The sequence below is a fragment of the Malurus melanocephalus genome, unplaced genomic scaffold (genome assembly GCF_030028575.1).
Source record: "Malurus melanocephalus ecotype Western Australia unplaced genomic scaffold, MMel_1.1 scaffold_237, whole genome shotgun sequence".
NCBI lineage: Eukaryota > Metazoa > Chordata > Aves > Passeriformes > Maluridae > Malurus > Malurus melanocephalus.
In genome coordinates this window covers 980,377-1,002,824 of record NW_026623469.1, presented here as the reverse complement: position 1 = coordinate 1,002,824, position 22,448 = coordinate 980,377, and the positions used below count along the sequence as shown (strand labels likewise).

At 48.3% G+C, this 22,448-nt stretch overlaps 1 protein-coding gene across 7 annotated transcripts; it reads right to left on the bottom strand.

Moving 5' to 3' along the window:
• Window positions 1-391: 391 nt before the first annotated feature.
• Window positions 392-22,154, bottom strand: HDAC8 (histone deacetylase 8). Of its 7 annotated transcripts, none has more exons than XM_057375047.1 (11): window positions 21,731-21,887; window positions 21,259-21,311; window positions 19,853-19,983; window positions 18,209-18,350; window positions 15,264-15,376; window positions 14,215-14,292; window positions 13,717-13,825; window positions 12,025-12,197; window positions 10,323-10,417; window positions 5,520-5,625; window positions 392-1,008 (listed from the first exon to the last, which is right to left on the bottom strand). In XM_057375047.1, exons 1-11 carry the CDS (start codon window positions 21,812-21,814, stop codon window positions 914-916), a joined length of 1,179 nt encoding a protein of 392 aa, XP_057231030.1. In that variant the 5' UTR covers window positions 21,815-21,887; the 3' UTR covers window positions 392-913. The 7 variants fall into 7 exon arrangements, with proteins under 7 accessions (XP_057231030.1, XP_057231034.1, XP_057231031.1 ...); XM_057375048.1 differs by lacking the exon at window positions 392-1,008 and adding an exon at window positions 1,015-1,433; XM_057375046.1 differs by lacking the exon at window positions 392-1,008 and adding an exon at window positions 1,440-3,536 and having other exon boundaries at window positions 21,774-22,154.
• Window positions 22,155-22,448: the final 294 nt, after the last annotated feature.

Genomic DNA, 22,448 nt, shown 5'->3' with positions numbered 1-22,448 from the left:
TGAATGTCGGGAGCCGAGCCAGGGGAAAATCTGAGCGGGGACGCTCTGCCACGACTCCTCCCGGGGTAGAGCTGAGACGGCACGCAGCTCCCAAGCCTGACGCCGGGCCTTAGCGCCCACTCCTAAAGGCAGTTTGGCGGCCAGGTTGCCCCAGCTGCGCTTTCCGGAGAGGCCGACRTGTCCCCACCGTGCTCCGGAGTCCCCAGGGCAGTTCCAGGCCCACGCAGCCTGCCAGGCAGCCCAATGAGTGCAACAGCCCACCCAGCACATCCCCAGAGCAGGGCTCCCTCAGCAGTGTGGCTGGAAGGTACTCCCGAGAGTGACACTGTCACCGAAAACGTCGGGATAAATGACACTAACGCTGTTTTTAGATTAGAGAGCAGCATTACTTTATTCACAGTGCTGACTGCATAGGGGCAGTTCCACCTGTGATGCATGCACACTTWCAAAACTTCACTATTTATACACTTTAGCAAAGAAATTAATGAGCATTGGCTATAAAGTACATAATTCTCTTCATTAATGAGTGTTTTATCTTCTATTGGTTATTGATTTCTTGCTTCTCATGCTAATTAGTCTACATTTTCAATTAGTCTACTACATTTCAGTCTTGTTACTATCTTACTATCTTTTTCCCAGATAAGACAATTGTTGAATTGTCTTTGCTAGTTTCTTTTTTATCTCTGGGTTCCACAAAATGTCCTTGCAGTCTAGAAATTCTGCATTCCTTGTGTCTAGTTTCAGCAATRTATCTCTCCCATCCTTTGATGAAGCATATCAAGGTTAGTTTAGCAAAACATAATTTTTGAGCTGTGTTCCTACAATAGCAGCTTATGACAAACCTTACTAAATGCTTGGCTACAGTGGAAAATTAATTTTAATTACAACATTTACTAGAAAAGTTATACAATTTTCAACAATAGGATGGAAATACCATAAGCCGAAAAAACGCACTGGAGCTGCAGGGCGCCRACCCGTCTTCCACCCAGGGCCGCTTCACACCAAGACCTGGACAAGGAAGGGAGCACAGCCAGCGGAACAACAGTCTTTCCAGATTTTATTACACGGCAGCTTGAGACCTCCGCCTGCCGGACCCGCCGCGACGCCTGTCCGTTTTGGGGTACGCAGCATGGTCCCAGCTCCCCCTCCCGCCTCTTCCCACTCTTGTTCGGGTTCCGAGCATTCTCTGCGACCGCTGCGCTGGCACGTGGAGCAGCCGGCATACGGCTGTGCGGTGGGGTGAGGTGGGAGCCTCCCRCCCCAGCAGCTCTCCAGCCTCAGTAGCCGGCCGGCAGATCCGAGGGTGAGTCGAACTCGTGGTGACCGAGCCAGAGCTCCGGCAGTTCATCCGCCCTGTCGAGACCAAGCTCCAGCACCARCGTCCTGAGTACCTTGTCCACCGGGTTCGACTCGATGAGGTCGGGGCCGGCGGCCTGGAGGGTGCGGCCCCCCACGCAGCCACGTGAGGTACAGTTATAAACTTAATTAAATGTTGCTAACTGTTATTCTTTTGATAGGTTTTTAAACATGTTATAAGCTAAGTGCTGCTAATTGTTATTCTGCTGCTGAGTTGCTTATTTTGAAGTTGTAAATTAGCTTAACCGCTGTTAAGTGTTACTCCGGTTAGATTATAAAAGTTGAGCAATTAATTAAGTTGTAASTTAGGTATAAGTTTAGTGGTTTTTCTAGGTTAAATTTTTAGGCTTAAGGTATAAATTATTGCTGAGTGTTAAGTTTGCAGGCTGTGTTCCTTTTTATCTTTTCCCGCACTTTTCACACACACGCCCACGCCCACACCCACACCCACACACAACTGTAGATAGTTCTCATTTCATTTCTGTTTTGATTGCCTAGATTTTGTTTGGTTTTGTTGTTGGCTTGCTTTCTCTTGTTGTGCYTTAGCTGTCCTGTAAGTAGTAGAGTGAATCTTTCCAACAAACTTGTTGTCCTTTGTSGGTTAATATTAAATCTGAGTTTTGCTCATACTCTTGACAGTGATTTTTTAAGCAATCTCAAACACTCTCATTCGTAACATTACCTCAGCTTTGACAGCTGTCTGGGAGTGGGCAACCTGCTAAGTTTAGGGTGCCATATCCTGACAGTCCCATCCCCAAGTGCAGGTCTCCCTGAACCCCACCTAAAGCCGCAACAATTGATACTTGTGGGGTTTCCTATTGCTTGTTTTCCCAGCTGTGTTCCTGAAACAGCTCCCACTGCTCATAGGGCAGTCTGCGTGGTGTGGGGACAGAGYATATGGGGCCCTGGGGAGTCCTCTCTTTCTCCATGGTTGGACAGTCCCCAAGCCTGACACCTCCCCTGGGCACTGGGATCCTTTGCTGCAGTGGTGGCAGCATCAACCTCCTGCCAGCAGTCACCATACAAGATTGGTCCCTCCCATCCCCACCATACCACACCAGAGCAGGCACCAGGGGTACATGGAAGCAGACAAGGGGTCTGGAGTCATGAGAGCCACATTCTGCTGAACTATTTCCACACCAGATTTCCTGTTGTTTCAATCACCAGTGAAAAACAAGAGAGCAAAACAAAGTTAAGGCCAGGCTGGGAGCTCCTTCGTCTTCCTGTTTATTCCAGCATAATCTAATCAAAGCCAGAGGAAATATGCTTTCCCACAGTGACAAGACATCTTTAAAAAACCCAGCACAATAAAAACTCCATAGGCCAGGAGAATGAGGGGACAAGGGCAGCAGAGGCCAGGGGGTCCATGGCCCATGGCACTGGGAGAGATCTAACCCAGATACCTGCATATCTGTTCCCTTGCTGAGACACCTCATGGCAGCTCTCATGGACCACCAGAGCATCTGGAAGTTCATCTAAGATCTAGCAGGACCGGAACAGTCAGAATGACCTTCATCTCCCTTGACACTCTTGAGAGGCTCCCCAGGGTCTGGCCCCTCTGCGTGTGATTTCAAGAACTCACATATGGCCCTGCAGTGGGGGGTGCTGTGGAAAAGAGCACTGGCAAGGCAGGGTGGGTGGAACAAAAAAGGAAAGGGCTGGAGGAATATTTAAAACATTTTATTTTTTAAAAATTCCCAGTTAAAACACAATGGCTGTGCCTTTCTGTGGCTAAGAGACAGGCCCCAGGGTAGCCCTCAGCTCTACTTCCCGTGTGGGCAGCTCTGAGGCTTCGCCAGGAAGGTAACGCAGTGCTGGGCTACGGCTGGGAAATGCTCACAGCTCTGAGCAGCCCCTCTCTTAAAAAACATTTAAAACCACTTGTGAGAACAAACTGTGGTGTTAAAGGAAAGAGAAAGGAGCAAGGGAGGCTCTGCCAGTACTGGAAGGTTGTGGCTGGAGGGCCCACACTCCTKCCTGGGGAGAGCCACAGTGCTCGTGGCACGAAGCAGCTTTTCTTCTTTAAAGAGAAAAACATTAACCAACCAACAGTAATTTCTTCCAAATTTTCCCTGCAGCCACAAATTTCACCAGTTGTTCACATAAATATGCTGTCTTCCCCATAGGAAATGCTTTTGCCTGAGCCTTCCTTTTCTGCTAAACAACGTGCTTCAGATTCCCTGCAAATAAAAGGAAGCAGAAAAGGGTATTTCCACTGTTATTTTAGCCTGATGAGTGACCTGGCAAGGGGTGCCACTCCCATGCCTGATGGATTAGGCCACGATGTGGGAATTCCAGCCTCAGCACAGATCTCCRTTCCTTCTGACTCCTCGCTCCCTTTGCAGAGGCTGCTGCCCTCATCCAAGCCAGGCTTTGGAAATTACCACAGGGGAACCATGCCACTGCTTCTGCCATGCTGAATGCTGGTTTGGGATTCGTGGACCGGCATCTCAGAGGCACATGCTGACTCCCTGCTATTTTGTCCTTCTTTCAGGCTGGATTCACAGGAGTGCACAGCCCTCCTTTCCAGCTCTGGAGCGATCCTCCTACCCCCTTGGACAGGCCCCCAGGGAGTGAATGTCCCCTCCCTAGGTAAGGCCTGTGCTTGGAAATGGACACTTGAAGGCATCCATGGCCATTGTACCTCCTACCCTACTTCTAATACCAGCCCATGGCAACACACAGAGAGGGAAAAGAGATGCCAAGCCCCATCTTGTTGGTCCCAGCCCCTCTGGCAGACAGGGACAAGACAGATGGGCAAGGGCATTGGATGAGATAGGCTGAAGCTGGCACGGCTCACCCAGCTGCCTGTCCTGGACTTGTAGAGCTTCAAGTCCTGCCTGCTAGAGACCTGTCCCAGTTCCAGAGAGCTATTTCCCACAGTCTCCTCCTGGACCAGCTGGAAAGATGCAGATTGGGTGGGTGATCTGCAAAGGGAGTAGGGAGAGAGCTGGCTCACAGGGAGCTCACAGAGGGTGGTGATCAATGGTTTTTACATGGTCTTGCAGCCTGCAAGGTCCCCCAGGGACTGATACTGGGCTCCACATTGCTTAACATCATAAATGACCTGGATAATGAGATTGAAAACAATCACAACACCAAACTAGGTGCTGAGGTGAACATGTCAGAAAGGAGAGCCATCTTAGAGGGCTGTACAGGCTGGGAGACTGGGCTAAAAAGAACAGACTTAGGTTTAACAAAGACAAAAGCRAGGTCCTGCATTTGGGATAGAAGGTGCCCAGTTCAGGCCAGGATCTGCATGACTGGSAAGGAGCCCTGTGGAAAGGGACCTGGCAGTCCTGATAGGCAGCAACCTGAACATGATTCAGCAGTGTGCTGCTGCAGCAAGGAAGCAAACTGGATCCTGGTCAGCATCTGTAGGAGCATTACTATGAGAGACAGAAACAGGATCATCTCATTCCAGGTGCAGCTGACAAGAAACAAGTCCATGTCCAGTTCTGATCCCCGCAAAGACATGGACAGAGCAGAGAGCATCCAAAGGAGGACCACAAAGGTGATCAAAGGCTGTCTAAGGAGGAAAGACTTTTTCTGTGGAGGAGAAAGCTTAGAAGGGACCCCATCACAGTAGCCTCATACTTGAGGGTTGGCTTCAGAGAGGACAGACGCTCTCTCTTCACAAGGAGCCACATAGAGAGGACAAGGGACAACAGGTGTGAGTTGCACCATGACAGGTTTCACCTTATTTTAAGTTGTTTATTTTTACGATGAGAACAATCAATCACTGGAGGAAACTCTCCAGGGATGTAGTAGAGACCCCACCATTAGTTTTCAGGATGTGACTGGACAGGGTGCTGGATAATCTTGTCTATGCTCTCTTTCACATGAAAGGTTGGACCAGATGATCTTTGAAGTCCCTTGGAACCTGGGCTGTTCTATGATTCCAATAAGGACAAGGCCCCATGCTCCCATGCCCAGCCACAGGAAAGGCAATGGCAACTTTTGCTACAAGGACCCATAAGTCCATAACCAACCCTGAAAATCCCAAGGGATGTGGGAGGCAAATGACACTGTGCACTAATGAGCAGCCACAGGAATATGGTTCATCTTTCTAGTCAACGAAAAAGACTCCAATGAGCTCTTCTGAAGCCCTCTCTAAAAAGACCTGTAAGYCTGAAGCAGGAGTGTTGTCTTGGACAACTCACCTTTGATAGAATTCAGAATTTCTTGAATTCTCTGCGGCTCGTTGCGGTCCGGTCTGCAGCTTGGTGTGATCTCCAGCACATAATCAGGACCGTACTCTGTGAAGAACTGCAGAGAACAGGAGAGGAGGGTCAGCAGAGAGGTCTCTGAAGGCTGAGGCTAGAGGGAGAGCTCCCCAAGGGTACCTGTTTTTAAAAAGACAAAAAAGCATTTGTCCATCTAAGGGCCTAGTGTGCTTAGTGGGCAGAAGGCCTCAGCCAGGGTTAACTTACAAGATGGATCCTGAGTACTGTGTGACTAACACCATCAGTATTATTTAATTAAAAATACACGACAAAGACGCTTATGCTAGCTCTTTATAACCTTGCATAGTTATCTGCAAGAAATGTATCATTTTAAAAAACTGACATGAATAGAGGCTTGTTTGTAGGGTAATTTAGGGGAAAACTCTCCCAGCCAAGAACTGGGCTCTGGCTAAGCCCTGGTCCTGGCTAGTTGGGAAGTGTGCCATCAGATCCAGGAGTTTCTGTTCTAAAAATATACAGTCAAGTCACTTAACTTGCTGATTTGGGCCTATAAAAGCTGGACCCACTTTTGAGGCAAATTTGGAGACCTCACCTATGAGTGGACACATCACGTAGGATTTTCCCAATTGCTAGAAAGGGTTCTCCAGGTCCTTGCTGCAAGACAGGGCTCCCCAATGACTGTGGACTCTGGATGATGGTAAAGTATTTAGGCAATTGATGATGTATCTTTCTCAATCACTGTCCTTTTGCTCATACAATAAYGACTAGGTGCATTACCTTGCTTATTTTTGCTTGTTGCTAAAGCCAAGAGCATAGTTTTATCAGGTGTATCATTTTGTTTTTGTGTTGCCTTAATATTCATAGTAAAATAGGACCATTCTTTCCCTTGGTGTCTGTGTTCTTTACACCGTCCCCATCAACTGGCAGAACAGGGCCACATGTAGCTTTGCTACATCAAGGTGTATTTCAGCAGTGCCTATGCCAACCTGGAGTTTTCTACCATTTCCCAGTTCAAGGGATGAGAAGYAGAGCTCAGTGGTGCAGCCAAAAGCAGTCAAATGTCTATCCCAATACTTTATTTGGGAAAGCTGTTGACACTAATTTTACACATGGTTACCTGCAAATGGAATTTGTTTTATTTAGAAATTCCAAGTGCTGCCAATCACATATCCTTCCATTCACCTCCCACCTTGCTGRACAGTGCATGACATGATTGTGAAACACCTGGAGAGGAAAAAGCTGCTGCTGCAAGTATACTGTGTCTCTCCTGGCTAAATGCTCAGATAGTGTGCAGAAAATCTGCAGCACAAGGGCTTGACATGTTAACACAGAATCACAGATTATTGCCAGCTGTTGTGTCATGATTCTGGCCAGGACAGGGTCAGTTTTTGCAGCGGATRGGAAGAGGCATGGCCAGGACACAGAGGTTATTCTACACCACCTCATGTCATTGCTGAGGGCAAGGGAAAGGGAGTCTTTTCCAGACAGAAGGGATTCCTTCCAGTTGAAATAATGTGGCAGAGGGAGCTCAGCAGTGTTGTCAGAGGGTAAGGGGTGTTTCTGTGTGAATTGTTTCTTGTCTTGTTCCCTCTGTCATTATTGTTGTGGCTGTTCTCTCTCTTKCGTCATTGCTATTTCCAGTAAATTGTTTAATTCAACCCGTGATCTTTACTCTGTGTGCCTCCAATTGCAGGTGGCAGGGGGAGCAGTGCATGGTTTTAGCAGGAATACTAAATTGGAGAATACCATTCCTGAGACAATGTTAATTGATGCTCAGTATGGGGCACAAAGGGTTGAGATAATAACAGATCTGCCCACAGTGGGCTGGAAACAAATTTGATTTAAGCATTTGTTGATATTAGGTACAGAGCCCCTTAGCACAATGCTGCTTGGTCTGTTCTTGTGGGTGTGAGTTCATGTGAGCATGTATGTGCCCCCTGTGATATTATTTTTGAGAGCAGGGAGAGGGATCAGGATTGCTTTGCTGCCGTACTGTGTGATATCAGTTTATGAAATGATAACAAGGGCAATAAGGGTCATTTGGGATGGGTATTCAGTATTCCTCTCCTACCCCTACCTCAGGTGCTACCTTTGGTAGTCCATTAATAAGAGGACTCAGCCTGTGGGAGGAACAGGGGAGGGTGATTTTCCCCAACTCCTCACCCCCTTTTCCTCCTTCAGGCCTGTTACAACAGCTTTTGACAATTTTGAATTCCCTTTGGATGTTACAGATAGTATGTTCTTGTTACTATGTCTCTCATGTCTCCTCGTACAGTTTACGTTTAGTGCAATCCACACCATGTTTAGAGTCAGGACAGAGATTTCTAGGACAGTCATTCAGAGATCTGTCCTGAGGGTGGATAGTCTTGARTGACACAGAATGTGGGAGAAAATTGGCCAGTTTTTTTGGAAATTGTCTGCTCTAATGGTTTGCAAGCTGACTCCTGAACAACTACAGGACCCTGATAAAGTGACAGAATATTTGCAAGGAGAGTGCTGTGGCAACTCTGGAGARGAGCAACTTATTGAAGTGTGTTGGACCCTGGCTACTTTTACCAGACACTGCTGGTCACTAGACAGAACCCTCAGGGRGAGGAGGAGGAAAGAAGAGCAACAGGCACTGTGGCCACTCAAACTGCAGCTGAACCAGAGTAACRACTCRTGCTGGGASCAGTCACCCCTATACAGAAGAAATCCAAGGCCAAATCAGTTCGCTTAGTGAGGGAGAAAGAGGAAGCAGGGCCTTCAGAACAGGAAGAAGAGGGAAGGCCAGAGATAATCACCTGATCCTTATCCCCAGGTGAGCTGTGCAAAAAGATTTCAGCCACCAGTTGGATGAGGCCCTGGTGACCCAGCTGCTCTGATGCTGGGATAATGCAGCCCACAAAACGGAATTGGATGATAGTGAAGACCAACAACTCTTCCATGAGTTTCATCAACCAACTGGGATTTCCATGTCAAGGGTAAGAGATTCACCAGAGATTAATACAAATGCTAGGATGTAGCAGGAGTGGATGGAAATTGCTAAGAGAGGAGCTGGGAAGCAGACACTCACCAGCCCTCAGGTGCTCAGGCTGCATATGCCTTTTTCAAATTAGCAAGTGACAGCATTGTCCCAGCTGCCCCTTCTGGCCCCAAGCTCACACCCTTTTCATAGTTTCACTGGTCTATCATCTTTGGCYATTTTTCTCCCACTAACAAGTAAACAGATCCAGCTGGCAATGTTTCCAATAGATTATTCTTTTTCCATGAGTGACCAGATCCTGAAKGCCATGGATACAAGGAAGAGTCATTGATTTGAATAAAGCAGCCCCCAGGTGGCAGCCTCAATTGAAAGAGGAGGATCCATAAGAGCAGGATCAAACAATTTGGTCTGTGTGGAGAGGAGTCAGCTTGGTGACAGCATCTAAATTAAAGGCAACATTAGCTGCAGTGAAGACAAAACCTTCAACTGCTCACAATCAGCCATGGCTTCCAATTACTGCCACGGGAGTCTCCAGCTGGGAGGTCTAAACCCTGAGAGTTGGGTAAGAACAGCCTGGTACCCCTGGGGACATGGAGACAAAACCAAACTGAGAAACAATCAGAAAATYTGAGCATTTCCTGTGATGGAAATAATTTTGAAAGTGGAATTTTTCTTAAAGAAGTGGTGGAACCCCAACTGCTACGCCAGATAAAGCCTTCGAGCTTAAACAAAAGGGAACATTCCTGTACTGGCTTCCAGTTTACTTTGAGAGCTTTGGTATCTACAAGTTGGGAGTTTTTTCATGTATAGTTTTCATGAGAAAATTTTTGGAGCTACAACAAACCTAACCACTTTCTGCAGTTAATTCCTACAGAGGACAGGGTACATGTGGGACTTTTCACTTCCCACATATACCAGTCTTGTTTATAACYTGTTTCTGCAAAAATCTGGTTAAAGGATCACATTTAAGTATGACATCTGTCAAAAAGAATCTTGCATCTCTAATCACCAGTTTCTATAATGATGAATTTCCAGCCTCAATTCACACAAAAACTTTACTTCCCTATGTATATTGATCCATGAGATCCTTAGACATACATAAAACCTGAATTCTCATCTGTAGTCACTGTAGGCTTCAGTTACTCTGAAACTACAGGTTTGTTAAGAGTAGTGTTGGTAACACTGATCTACRGTTTGAGTCCTATTATAAACATGGCAGTGTTCAAGGCCAGGTTGGAAMGGGCTTGGAGCAGTCTGGTCTAGTGGGAGGTGTCCCTGCCCATGGCTGGGMGGTAGAACTAGATGGCCTTTAAGGTCCCTTCCAACCCAAACCCTTCTGTGTTTTGATGATTCCGACCTATAGTTATTCCACACAAATTCAGTCTAAATGATGTCCCTCCAAGAGGCTGTCCAGCCAAGCTCAAGACTTGAAAAACACCAGTATGGGCATGAAGACAGCATCTGGCCCTACAGCCAAAGCTTCAAAGTTGCACCTGGTCTCTTGTGTACATCAATGAAAGCAGGACAAAAATTTGAAGCCCTAAGAAAAGTAAAAAGCACATCCTAAAGTGCTCTTTGAGCAAACCAGTGACTCCTGCCCATCCTCTCTGCAACTACTGAGACCAGTTTATTGGCACGTGAGACCCCTCACAGAAAGCTGCAGACAGCTTTTGGTTTTGGGCACCCACCATATTGCTATGTCAGGGCAGYATTGTTACATGTCTCCACAAAACAGGACTGACTTGCAAGGATGCTGTGTGGATGAGGCAGAACAACTGGCTCTTCTGCAAGAAGAGAGTTTTTCAAACCATTACCTCATGATCGGGGATCTCAGAGGACAGCGTTCTCCCAAGGATGACYCCAGTCAAATATGTCCAGCAGCGAGCTGTGTTGGCAAGGTTGTAACCTCCTGTTTCCAGCAAGAATTGGGATTTTGAGGAAGAAGAGTGGGGAAAGGGAAAAGAGAAAAACACTTAAGTGTAAGGAAAAAATCATGGAGCCACTATGTGCAGGTTACATGAATTCAGCTTATTTTATTCACTCAAGCCATGCCCAAATCTGCATTTTGCACCTGCTGGCTACACAAGGCCAGGTCTGAATGACAGTATATGGAAGAGCAGATCTCTCAAACTGAACTCCAGTTATATCCAGTGTGGCAGAGGCCAGTCCTCCAGCCACCCAGGATGAGCTCCTAGCACCATGTGCTGGTCTCCCTCCTGGCAACAAGGAGAGCTGTTCACAAATAGCAGGGAGAGAAGTGCAAGAGCCACAGCACAAACAGGGGTTTCCTGCTTTTTAATACCAGCCTATGACCTATAAAGCAAAATACACATGTCCAGCYATACGCTGGTGAGCTCTTCAGCACTGCCATGTTTGAGAAGATGAAAGTGAAACTCATCAATACAACTTGCAACTGCTTTACAGGTAAATGAGATTCTACAGTCAGTAGGAAATGGTTACCTCCATGGTAATGGAACATAAGCCCACAAGGAGAAACCTTAGCTGAAAGCAATCCTGCAAGAGACTCAAGTAAGTTTTTTTCCAGAAAAGATGACTAGAATAGGGAAAGGAGAAAAGCACTTCAACAAGACAGAGACACCATATTTTTCAACATTCCCTTATGTTTGGGTTGGTTGTTGCGAGGTTTTTTTTCCTGCTTTTTCTTTTTACTTCAAATGTTTCCATGTGCTGCAGGGATGGGATGCTCCTTTGGTATTTTCACGAGTGACAAATAGTTAATCCTTATTTTTTAACAAAAGGTTGGGGGGTTTTGTTTAAAAGGTGACATCTCCAGCATACTCACAGACACGCTATGGCAGAACACTCATAACCTTCCCAAAACAAAGGGCATCAAGCACATAAAATTTCAGCCRTAATATGCTTTACCAGATTTCCCCCATCTCAAAAAGAACAGCTAGAGCTGATCTGGCTCCAATCATGGAGCTCAGGGGCTTTCCCAGGCACACAGTGGCTTTTGTTGTTCTGAATGCTCTGTTAACATAAAGCCTGTCCTGTGCTCTCCCCACTGGACAAGCAGCTGGTTAGGCAGCAGAGCAGACACAAGTCCAGCTTAGCTTTCACTGGGTATCAGAGCCCTGTTGTACCTTGCAGGCAGCCAGACCTTGTCCCAAGTCCCTGCTYGAATCTAAATGACACCATTCATCACCAGGTGCCCAAGGTAAGTTTGGGAACACTTTTTAAAGAGAAGCCCAGAAGGGCTGATCAGCAGATGGGTATCAGAGGTGCCATTGAGAAATCAGGGTGAGTTTTGTYGGCCTCTCCTCCAGAGGAGCCAAGCAGATTTTAAATCAAGATCTCAGTCAGGACGGAGACTTGCACCTGTCAGTATCAAGGATTTCAGGCATGAGGAAACAGTACTGTGCTACAGTATGTCCTCCTGATACTGTCCAGCAGTCACCCTGCTAAGCCCTTGCCAGTGCTGAGCCCAAGGGCAGGCACTTGAGGCAGGGTCATAGGAGGAGACATGTTTCTCTGTGAACGGCAGGATGGACTCACCTCCTCCCAAGACAAGAGTTGCTAGCTGCCACTGCAGGACATACTTGAGGCACTTGCCCACTCCCTCAGGTGTCATGTTGAAAGAGCACATAGGGTCTCCAGCGATGGTGTCTGCCCCCAGCTGCAGCACAACTGCATTGGGGTTGAAGGCAGCATACACCTCCTTCAGCACTCTGTGGAGAGGAGAAGCAGTCCAGTTAATGCCAACATGGCTCAGAGTAATGCTGGTGGCACAGCCCTGGTCCCTCAGATCCACCAATGCCTCTCAGGGTCACTGCATTCTCTGCTTCCACGTAATTCATACCAGTTACACTACCTCTGTTCCCAGTTAAGTCTTCTACCTCCACAGCAAGTTTAGCTCTGAGAGCACTTATCAAAAGGCTGATGAAGGCAAAAGCACCAYTGCCACATGGCAGAGGGGGATCTAGTCCTCACCAATTTAGTGGTAGCATCAAACTCTGAATTTACATTGGCTGCCCTTTGGCTGCAGGACAACCCAGGGGCCTTTCTCCCCTGCCAAAACCATCGTGGAAATTAGGGTCTRGCAAAACAATAATCCTGACCTCTCAGACATTTATCACTAGGACAGCACAAGAAAGGACAGGTGAAMCAGAGGAAGGCTCTGGCTAGGCTCTCTCCTATGTGGCTCAAGGCAAAACTGAGGAAAACCTCTGTACAGGGTGTAGTCAGCCTGCAAAAACTTGTATTGGACAGAGCTTCATGCTTCAAGCCCACCATGGTTTTGGGAAATACAGGCAATCACCCTCAAAAACAGCTGAATGAGATATCCACAGTCATGCCTGTGGCTACCTCCCAGCCTGGACAGAACTCAAAGAGATCGCAAAGTCTCTTTGCAGAAGCTTTAGCTACACACAGCTTGAAATCAATGGTAGGTTATGATGTCGTTCAGTTGAATGCATGTATGCAGCAAGCTCCTCCTGGGTGCGCTCCTGACCTGTCTCAGCCCCTAGAGCTGCCTTTCAGAAGCATGTCCTCTAGCACAAAGAGGGCTGCTCTATCCCAGCAGTGGCAAGAACCAACAAGCTAGCAGGAGGCATGGCCTCMGCAGGACTGTCCTACTGGCCTAGAACTTTGGAGAGGTTTCAGCCCTCAAGCATTATAGGTGGACACACTACCATGTCCTGCAGCGCTGCACTGAGATTCCTCTCCCCTGGAAAAGAACAAGCCTCACAGCCTGGTTTTGAGGCAGGCAACAACTTGTGAGGTCTGCCATCAGCTAAATGACAGAGGGGCCTGCCAGGAGGCAGCTCTGTCRTTGTCATTCTTTCATTTTTCCAGCACAGACAGAAGCTACTAGTAAAACACTTAGCTAAGCCCTAAGCATACATCCCACAGACAGACAYAGCACTTACTTGAAGAAAAGACATCTAGCCCTAAGTTCACAGCTAAAAAATACTTGTCCATTCTCAGTCTCTCCTTAGATACACAAGGCTGACCTGTGGCAGAGACACCCCCCAAGCCACCCACAAATGTCTCTGTATATTCAGTTTGCTTAAGGATTCAGAAAAGACCTCTGAGAACTCTTACAATCCATGTTCATTGTAATCAAAGGCTGCAACAGAGGAAGTGACAAGGCCTAAGAAAGCACTGTAATTAAAAATAGTAAGCTGTGTAGTATCTTATTCTCTAAAATCCCATCCAAGTCAGCTGTATTGGAGCAAGAGGGCTTACGATTCACAGATCTGGTAATACTTCTCATCCTGAATGCCATCTTGAATGGGCACATTCACACTGTAATAGCGACCTTTTCCCAAGCCAACATCTGTCACATCACCGGTGCCTGCACAACAGAAACACCCCAATTAGGAGGGAAAGCAGCACAGCGACAAGAGAGAGACATGTGAGATGACTCCAAGGCAAGCTGAGAGCCAGGATGTTCAGCATGCTTATGGATATGTCCACTTGCCACTACCAAGAAAGGTGGGGTGGAAGGACCCAGTTCTCTCCTTCACCCAATTCTGCAGCATTGAAGGGGTTCTGCCCAGACTCAGCTACAACCAGAAAGGGGGAAATGCCAAACATGTAGCTCCTCTCTCTTTCCTCCTCCTGGGTCGAGAGGAAAGACAGCAAGACACATCTGCAGGACAGCAGGGATGAGACTTGCCTTTATGGAGGCCTCACCAGTGATGTGCAAACCAAATGAGCACAAACCTCACATGTTCAACTTGCCTGGGAAAAATCCTGGTGAAAATTTGTGCAGAGAAACAGTCATGACTTTCGAGGTGAAACTAAAGGCATCCTCAACTCCTGTTAGGAAAGGGAAAAAAGCTTTCATGCATCATTTTTATAAATGATGGAGTCTAAACACACAGAGTTGCTTGATACACACAGGGCAGCAAGCAGAGAAGGAGCAGCATAGCAAAGAAATACAGATGTAGCTCAATAAATCCATCCTAAATCCACAAACTGGAGTTCAACTGCAGCAAAAAACACAACTGAAATGAATCTGGGAAATCTCATGCTAATCAGTACTGAATGGTTCTCAATATTTTATGTCAGTACACACAGTAGCAACATTTGACTGCACTGCTAGGGCTACAAAGCTGGACAGTGATCCGAGCAGGGCTGCTTTAGCCAGAGCTTGGCTCTGAATAGAACCAGTGCTACTGGGCTCTCTTGCCTTTTCTCAGTACTGCTGTGATTCAACATGCCTTTTCCTTAAAGACACATTAAAATAGTGGAGGTGGAGAGGGAAAAAAGAAGTAATAGGAAACTTAACAGAAAACAAATGCAGGGGGAAAATGGAGCAACATGAAACACACCATAAAATTTAGAAAAGCAGGAGATGTTAAATGGTGTAAAAATAATGTCCCTGGAGGAGAGAGCAGTTTTGGCTAGGCCAGCTCTGGCTCTAGTCACATAGCATCAAGTCTTCTTTTAAAAGCACTGTTTACTACTGGCTGCTTCCCTCTTGCACTGGACCATTAAACAATTAAACCCTGTCAGCAACTGCTCTGCTAGGATGGGAGACTGGGACACAGTATCTGTTGCYTTAGATACAAGACCCTCAAGAGAGGTCTGAGGAGCAGCATAGGGCAATTCTATAAAGCAGGATAAGGCAKAAATGGATGGGGGGAACTCAACTGCACTGAAAGGAGGTGAAACCACAGCTGTTTCAGCAAATAAAACCCTGCTGTGCAGACAAGCCTTGACTTCTCTCATCCCTCCCTGAGTCTGTGTGGGCAGCTGTGCTGATTGCAGCTTCTTCTGGGCCTTACCATCCCCATGATGCAAATCCAAATCGATATAAAGGACACGGTCAAATTTCTGGCGCAGTCGCAGGATCCCCAAGACAGCGTCATTCAGGTAACAGAAGCCAGAAGCTTCATCCCTGTGAAAACAATGTCTGTGACATGTAACACTGCCAATGCAATCASCACTGATCCCAGCACTCTCATTTTGACTTTGCAAGTGTCCACCTCACAGGGGCACAGAGAAGTAAGAAAACTCAGCCAAGGCCCAGCAGTGCTGGGTCAGAGACAGGTCAGGAGCAGGTCAAAGCATGACTGGGAAGCACAGGGAACAGTTTGTGCCAACTGCTTCTCAACTTTGGGCTTTCTGGCAGCTTGGTAATCATCAGKGGGTTCTGCTGAAGAGAGGCCCTGGCTTATTGGGGGTACCTCTGACCAYTGCACTGTTGAACAAATAAAATGTTAGCTTTCTGCACCTGAGACATTTTAAAGAAGTTCAGAACCACTCGACTCAAACCCACTCTCCCTCTGCGGCACGAGGTCAGTCTCCTAGGCCATTTTCCTGTGAGTTCTGGACAGGCACAGACAAGCAGCCATTCCATCCCTGCTGTCTGGGTCACAGCTCCCGGGAAAGTCCTGGCAGTGAAAGACAGTCACATGCCTCTGCCACTGCTCCAAAGTCTCAGAACATGAAGGTTAAGGCTCTTTCTTAAGTAACTCRCTCCTTTCTCTCCCCAGGAAAATGCAAATGGCATGTCCCACATGCAGTCCCTCACAATACAGCTCCTGGGCCCAGCCAGGAAAGAGTCCCAGCAGCTAAAGAGAGGACAGGTGTAGCATTCATCAGGGGAGAGCTTCCTCACTGGCATCAAAGGAACAAGGAAGTTTCTTGACCCCTACTCCAGCCTCGCTCCAAAGTCAAGACCCCATCACCACTTAGCACCAATCCACATGCATTCCTAAATCTGCCCTGGACAGCTGGTTTAAAGCAAAGCTTTATACTTTGCAACAGGAGTGCCCAAATCCCTCTTCCACAAATTATACCAGGATCCAAGATGCAACTCTGGAAAATGCTTCTTAACTTTCAATCATAGCACTCCGCTCATTTCCCMTGACACCTCCTGCTCAGCAATAGCTGGAAACAGCGAGAAGTAAGCCCAGGATGGCAGAACTAAACTCACTCTCACTCCCTGCAAGTGCCATGAAGCACAGGTGTTTCCCAGTGATTCTGTTCATTTACACTGATGCTGAGAATGGAGGTGTTACCAGGTATCYTGGGAATCTGACTCAGTTGTGGCTATGTGCTTCTCCCCTTCCTCACAGCCCACAAGGAAGCAAAGTGAACTACGCCATGTCTTGAGCACTCTCCTATGTGACACATCTCTGAAACTCAAGGCTAAGCAGAGCAGGAAACCAGTTCAAAGGTGGAGCAATGCTGGAGCTGCAGCTCATGGCCAGCACTTGGGATGTCCCCAAGCAGCCCTAAATCCACCCAGCAAAGCTCTGGGTGTCACTGACAGAAGGGAAGGTAAGGCTGGCTTGAGAAAAGGCACTGACTCAGAGTCTTACCCTCAACCCTAAAGGCATTCTCTGAACCAAGAGCTTCCAAAGCCCAAAGTAATTCCTACCTTTAGGACCATAGAAAGCAACCAAACCACCAGAGAACAGGTGTTTTTTGACAAAAGGAATGTATTTTGCTCYAACACAGGTCCTAGCACCAGGCACCTGCAATTCAGTGTCAGTCTGCCTGGACCTTCACAGTGGACTGGCACCTACCCTGAAGCATYACACACAAACTTATTGGGGTGACTGGGAAGACTCCTTTGGGATCAGTGAGTATTAAATGCTGTTTTTTTAAACAGACTGCTTCCCAGAACAGTGCTAATAGCTCAGCAGGAGCAACTGATAAGATTTTTTTTTCATTACAGGCATTTTTTAAGCCATGCAGTCCAGACAGAGGAGAACAGGAGATTTTCCAAAAGCCATCAATTCTGCCAAGTGCAAGCCTCCTTTCACAGCAAGTTGCGGCTGAAGCCAATTTCAGCCAAGTGCCCACCAGGAAAAGGGCTGAGACGGTGTTATTGCCGCCATTTGCACATCACTGTTACACCAGAATTCCTGTCAGGTCAGAAAAGTCACTGCATGTAAGACATCTGTAAGAGCAAGACATCTGCATGTACAAGCTGCCAGGGCTAGACACAGAGCTCATGAGAACTCCTGAGGCTCCCCAGGGACACAGAACAGCACTGCAAACATGAGCTGGCCATGGACAAGGAAGGGTGGTATCTGGTCTATACTGCAATGAGGTCCCATGTTTTGGGAGATGGGGAGCATGAGTTAAATAAAACATACATCCAAGGAAAATGGATAGAAACAAATTATTACATCACTACAGAACCACAGGATTCAGGAACAGAATTTTTACTTCCTCTCCTGTTGTGCTGGAAGATCACCACTGATGTTAGCGYTCACAGCAAACAGCCCCGCACAGTGGGTGGGGAAAGCCAAGGTCAGTCCTACATTATTTGAAACATCTTATTAAGAAACCAAAACAATCACACAAAATATTTTGGACATGTTGCCATATTCCCATTGTGTTCCGCCTGGCAGTGACATCAATTGTTTGTCTCTCCACTGAGCTTCTCCATGGACCCCACAAAATCCATTCTCACTTGAGCTTCCCGAGATAATAATATATCAAGGAAAGACAGGACACCTGTRAGCATACCTGCCCCAGACCTGCTCTGCAGCCAATGACAGCGACAGCACCAGCTTCAAGCAGTGACCTGCCTCCTCTCAGGCCTCTGCCCTACCCTCCATTTCTTTCCTCTCTATTTCCTGCCTTCCCACATACCTTGCTTTCTCTTCCAACTGGATCATTGCACCCTGAGGGTTTGCATGGAAGCAGGGAGCTAGGAAGCAGCGTTCAGACACCAGATGAGAAAACACAAGGGAAGAGATTATTTTCTTACTTCTTTGCATGATGCCATCCTCCAGGCCAGTTAATTGCTACCTTGCACTTGCCATCCAGCAGGCACTGGGCTGCAGTGATGGTGGCTCCTCCCACAGCCGCTGCATATTCAAAGATTCCTTCAGTGGCTGGACAGTCGTAACCTGCAGGTAAGAGTCCGCATGTCAGACACAACAGGCCTTTTCCTCCAGGGGAAGCACATTCCTTTTGTTTGAACCTTCATGACTGACCCTTGCTGGAGCAGCCTGTTTCTGAAAGACTAATCCCATGGAAGACCCAGCAGTGGGGAAGTTCTTGAAAAACTGCTACCCATAGGAAAGATCTGCACTGGAAAAGTTTATGGAGAACAGTGTCCTGTGGAAGAACTCCATACACACACAGGGCAAGAGTGAGGAGGATGGAGCAGCAAATGTGTGATCTGACCACAATCCCCATTTCCTGTCCACTTACACTGCTTGAGGAGAAAAGTAGAAGAGCTGTGAGTGAAGCTGAGTCTGGGAAGAAAGGTGGATGAAGGGAATGGTGATTTCAGTTTTATTTTGAATTCTCACTATCCTATTTTGCTCTTTATTAATTGGCAATAAATCAAATTAATTTCCCTGTGTAGAGTCTGTTTTGCTGGTAACAGTAACTGGAGAGTCATCTTCCTGTTATTATCTTGACATGCTCTTTTCCACAGTATTTTCTCCTCCACCTTATTGAGGGGGAGAGAAAGAGTGCATCTTGGTGAGCACCTGGCAAAAAACCCCACTCACACCACAAAAGTTAACCCACCACAAAACGCAACAATCTAAATGTTTTCTTGCACTCAGTTCATCAAAAAATGTGTCCTGAACCAGCTTCTGAGCTGTGTGTCTGGCTTGCCCAACCTACTGATCCCTCATATCAATCTCACCAAAAACTACTCTCGGGTCTCTGGCTACTTGACCAGAAAAGCCCTGGCATGGTCACTGACATAGAGCAGCTTTCCTGCAGCTGCTCCCCACAAAGCATGCATATAGCAGGACTGCTTGTCTTCCTGCAGACAGAGCAGCTTCAGGGRAAGTAAGGGCTAATGGACACTCATCGGCACAAAATCTGCAMCTCTGCCTCAGTTCTGAGTCACTTCTCCCATTCCTGAGACCAAAACAGTGCCCATAGCCATCTCAACTGCTTTACCCATCACATTGCTCAGACTGTCTCAGGTCCAGGTGGGCAAGAGCCCTCCCTTTGCTCCAGACATAAGTCACCAGAGAGACAGCAGCTGCTCTGGTCCCTGCAGAGCAGATCRCTACAGCTCCAGGCCGCTCTACAGCTCACATGGCCTCCCCACAGCAGGCTGGCAGCAGCCAGTCCCAGCTCCCAGGTTTTGCATCCTTCTCCAGGGCCCCAGGGCAGCAGCAAAAGGCATCAGCCCCAGCTGGCAAGAGACAGGCCAAGCTGCAGAGAGCAGCAGTGTCAAGCTAGGTGTACCCTCTGCTGGCACCATGGAAAGTGCCTACCAGATGACTGCTGGAGTTCAGCAACACTCCATCAAAGAGTGTCTCCCTCCAGAACCAAGTCCAGCATCACCCTGAGCTCACCCCTCTGTATAACTGCAGCTCCAACAAAAAGCATCCTAGCCCTGACACTGAACTAATCTCTTGCTGAAGATGCATGTCCTTACCCAGTCCATACTCCACAGACTCCGGGTGGTCATCATCCCCCTCCTCACTGACCTTCTGCAGGTGCTGCAGGTAAGCATCTGTGTGGAAACTTGCCATCTCCTCCATGGAGGCCACTTTTGGCTTGACTATGCTAGGCAGAGAGGAGGAGGGGAGCATATCAGGACAGGAGACTTCAGGTTTCARCAGCAATGTCCAACTTTAGCCTTTAAAGCCTAGGAGCCTTCTTATTTTGGCAGTTACTGCTGTAAAAGCAAACAAAACTTCCTCTTCCTCTTGCACTGGACTGTCACTCAGGTGAGAAAAYCATCCAGCTGAGCTGGAGCAGGCCTTGCCCTGGCTTGGCACTCCCTGCCGTGCCCACCCCAGTGAAGAACACCTGCAAGTGCTGCCTGCATTAACCTCCCACTTCGCTTCAAGTTTTTTTCCCTTTTCTCCGCAATCCCCAGCAGATCCAWCATTCAGGTTACACATACATAGAGAAACTAACCAAGTGAAATGCCCAGGCCCAGCTGCATTAGGATCTCAGCCTGGATGAGAAGCTGGGCAATGCCTCTTGCATACTGTGACCTGCATCAAAGCAGTGACTGTCGCTGTTCCCAGCGACTTGCACAGCACCTTCCTGGGTCTGGGTAAACAAATCCTGCAGCACACTGAACCTTCCCCAAAACTTGGACACGGGGAGCACACACAGGCAGTGCAGCACAGCTTCGCTGCTACAGGAAGAACACAGGAAACTCCCAGCTCCAGGCTGCTCCCGGTGCTTCCCACCCCATGCTAGGGCAAACAGCCCTCCAGGTTTGCTCCATAATGATACCTGCAGCCATTTCCCAAGCACACTCCAGAAAAAAAAATAGTTTAAAAAAGAAGTCTTCTGCTGAACTGGAACACATTTTTTTTAAAGATTTTATGAGATGCTTCACAAGAGGGCCTGAACTAAGCCTTTTTTTCCTTTCATATGCCTCAGTGCCAAGAGCCAAATGAAGCAAGAGGTATCTCACTTTTCTGCCCCCATTCTCATTTGGTCTTCTCTCCTTAACAGCACACAGAACTCACAAAAAGTCTCCCAGATCAATAACAACACAGCAAAACAACATGGTCCCTCTCTGCATCAGCCCTGGTTGATTGGTGGATYTGGAGCAGCAAGAAGAGTGTCACCCTGCTCAGAGTCCCAAGCAGGGGGGTAACGCACACTCTGCTGAGAAGGCACAAGGTTGTATGTGCTCCACCAGACCAGGAGTGTAACCACACTGAATTACACCTGCCATAATTATTGTAATTGTGTCCATTGTGGGGKGTCCTATAATCATGCCACCAGGGAGGGACACTGTGAAACCTGAAGTTGCTCAGCATCTTCCAAACCTTAGTGGAGAAGAAAACGTCCGTCACAGAAAATGRGGGCACTTACTTCATCTGGCCAAGTAAGCAATACGCTTCAATCAATGAATGCACCATGCTGGCCTAAAGAGAAGAATAAGACTGTAAGAGCAGGGGACAGAAAGCCAGCAACCGGGGACCCAAGGACTCGCAGACGAGATGCGGTTCAGACTCTTCCAGCAGCGGCTTTCCCCGCCCGGGTCCCAGCTCCGGCCCGYGCCCATGGCGTGTGAACCGGCCTTCCAGTGTCCCGGACACAGACGCAGCCGCGCACAGCTTCCCGGCRAAGGGAAGCGTCTCTTCAGTGTGCGACCCCGCGCTGCTAGGGGCGATGTAAAGGAACAGACGATTCCTCCCCGCTCTGACCCCACACTCTGCCCGCCGGGGCCGCCCGTTCCCCCAGCTTCCTCCTTTCCTGCTGCCGTGCCGGGCACCGCCCGCCTCCGCGCCCGGGCCTCACCGCTGTGCTCCCCGCGCCCCCTCGCCCCCGCCGCGGCGCTAACCCGCTTGGGCACTTTGCAGAGGGAGTCGCAGAGGGCCACGTACTCCGGGCTGTACACATAGACCGGCGGCGGCACTACCGCCATGGGGACCGGCGCGACCGGGACCGGGAGCAGCACCCGCAGAGCCGCTGGCTCGGGGTGCGCCGGGACGGGCAGTTCCGGCCCCGTGGCGTGCCGGGAGCTGTAGGCCGGCCCCACCACCATCCTTCCCCTGGCCCGGCCGTGTAAGAAGAGACAGCCAACTCGTGTTAGAGACATTTTTATTGGGGCTCCCACGCGGCTCGGGATGTTTATTCTCTAAAAATGTTTTGAAAAGGGCCTGTGGCCCGTACGCAGCCCCCACGGGGTGCTCGCCCTGCTCAAGGAGCCGCACTTCTGGAAGTAACCGGGCCCCCCTGACCCACGGCATCTCCCATCGGGTCCCTAGGGTCGGAGGGAGACACCGGGCAGGTCTCGGGCCCTTCAAGCCTCCTCTGACGGGGGCAGGGATCACACAAGGAAGGATCAGCCATGACAGGAAAGATGTATGCTAATATCTTTACAAACTGTTCCATACATGAGGGGTGAGGGTATGGGTGTAACGTCTTTGAAATAGATCTTATGTTTCTACCTACTTCAAGCCACAGTTTTGTTACAGAACCCAGACAGTTTGACTCCCGAAATAGACTATTGGGTCTGCACAAGCCTGAGTTTGTGAACTGTGAGGTTCAAGGGGGAA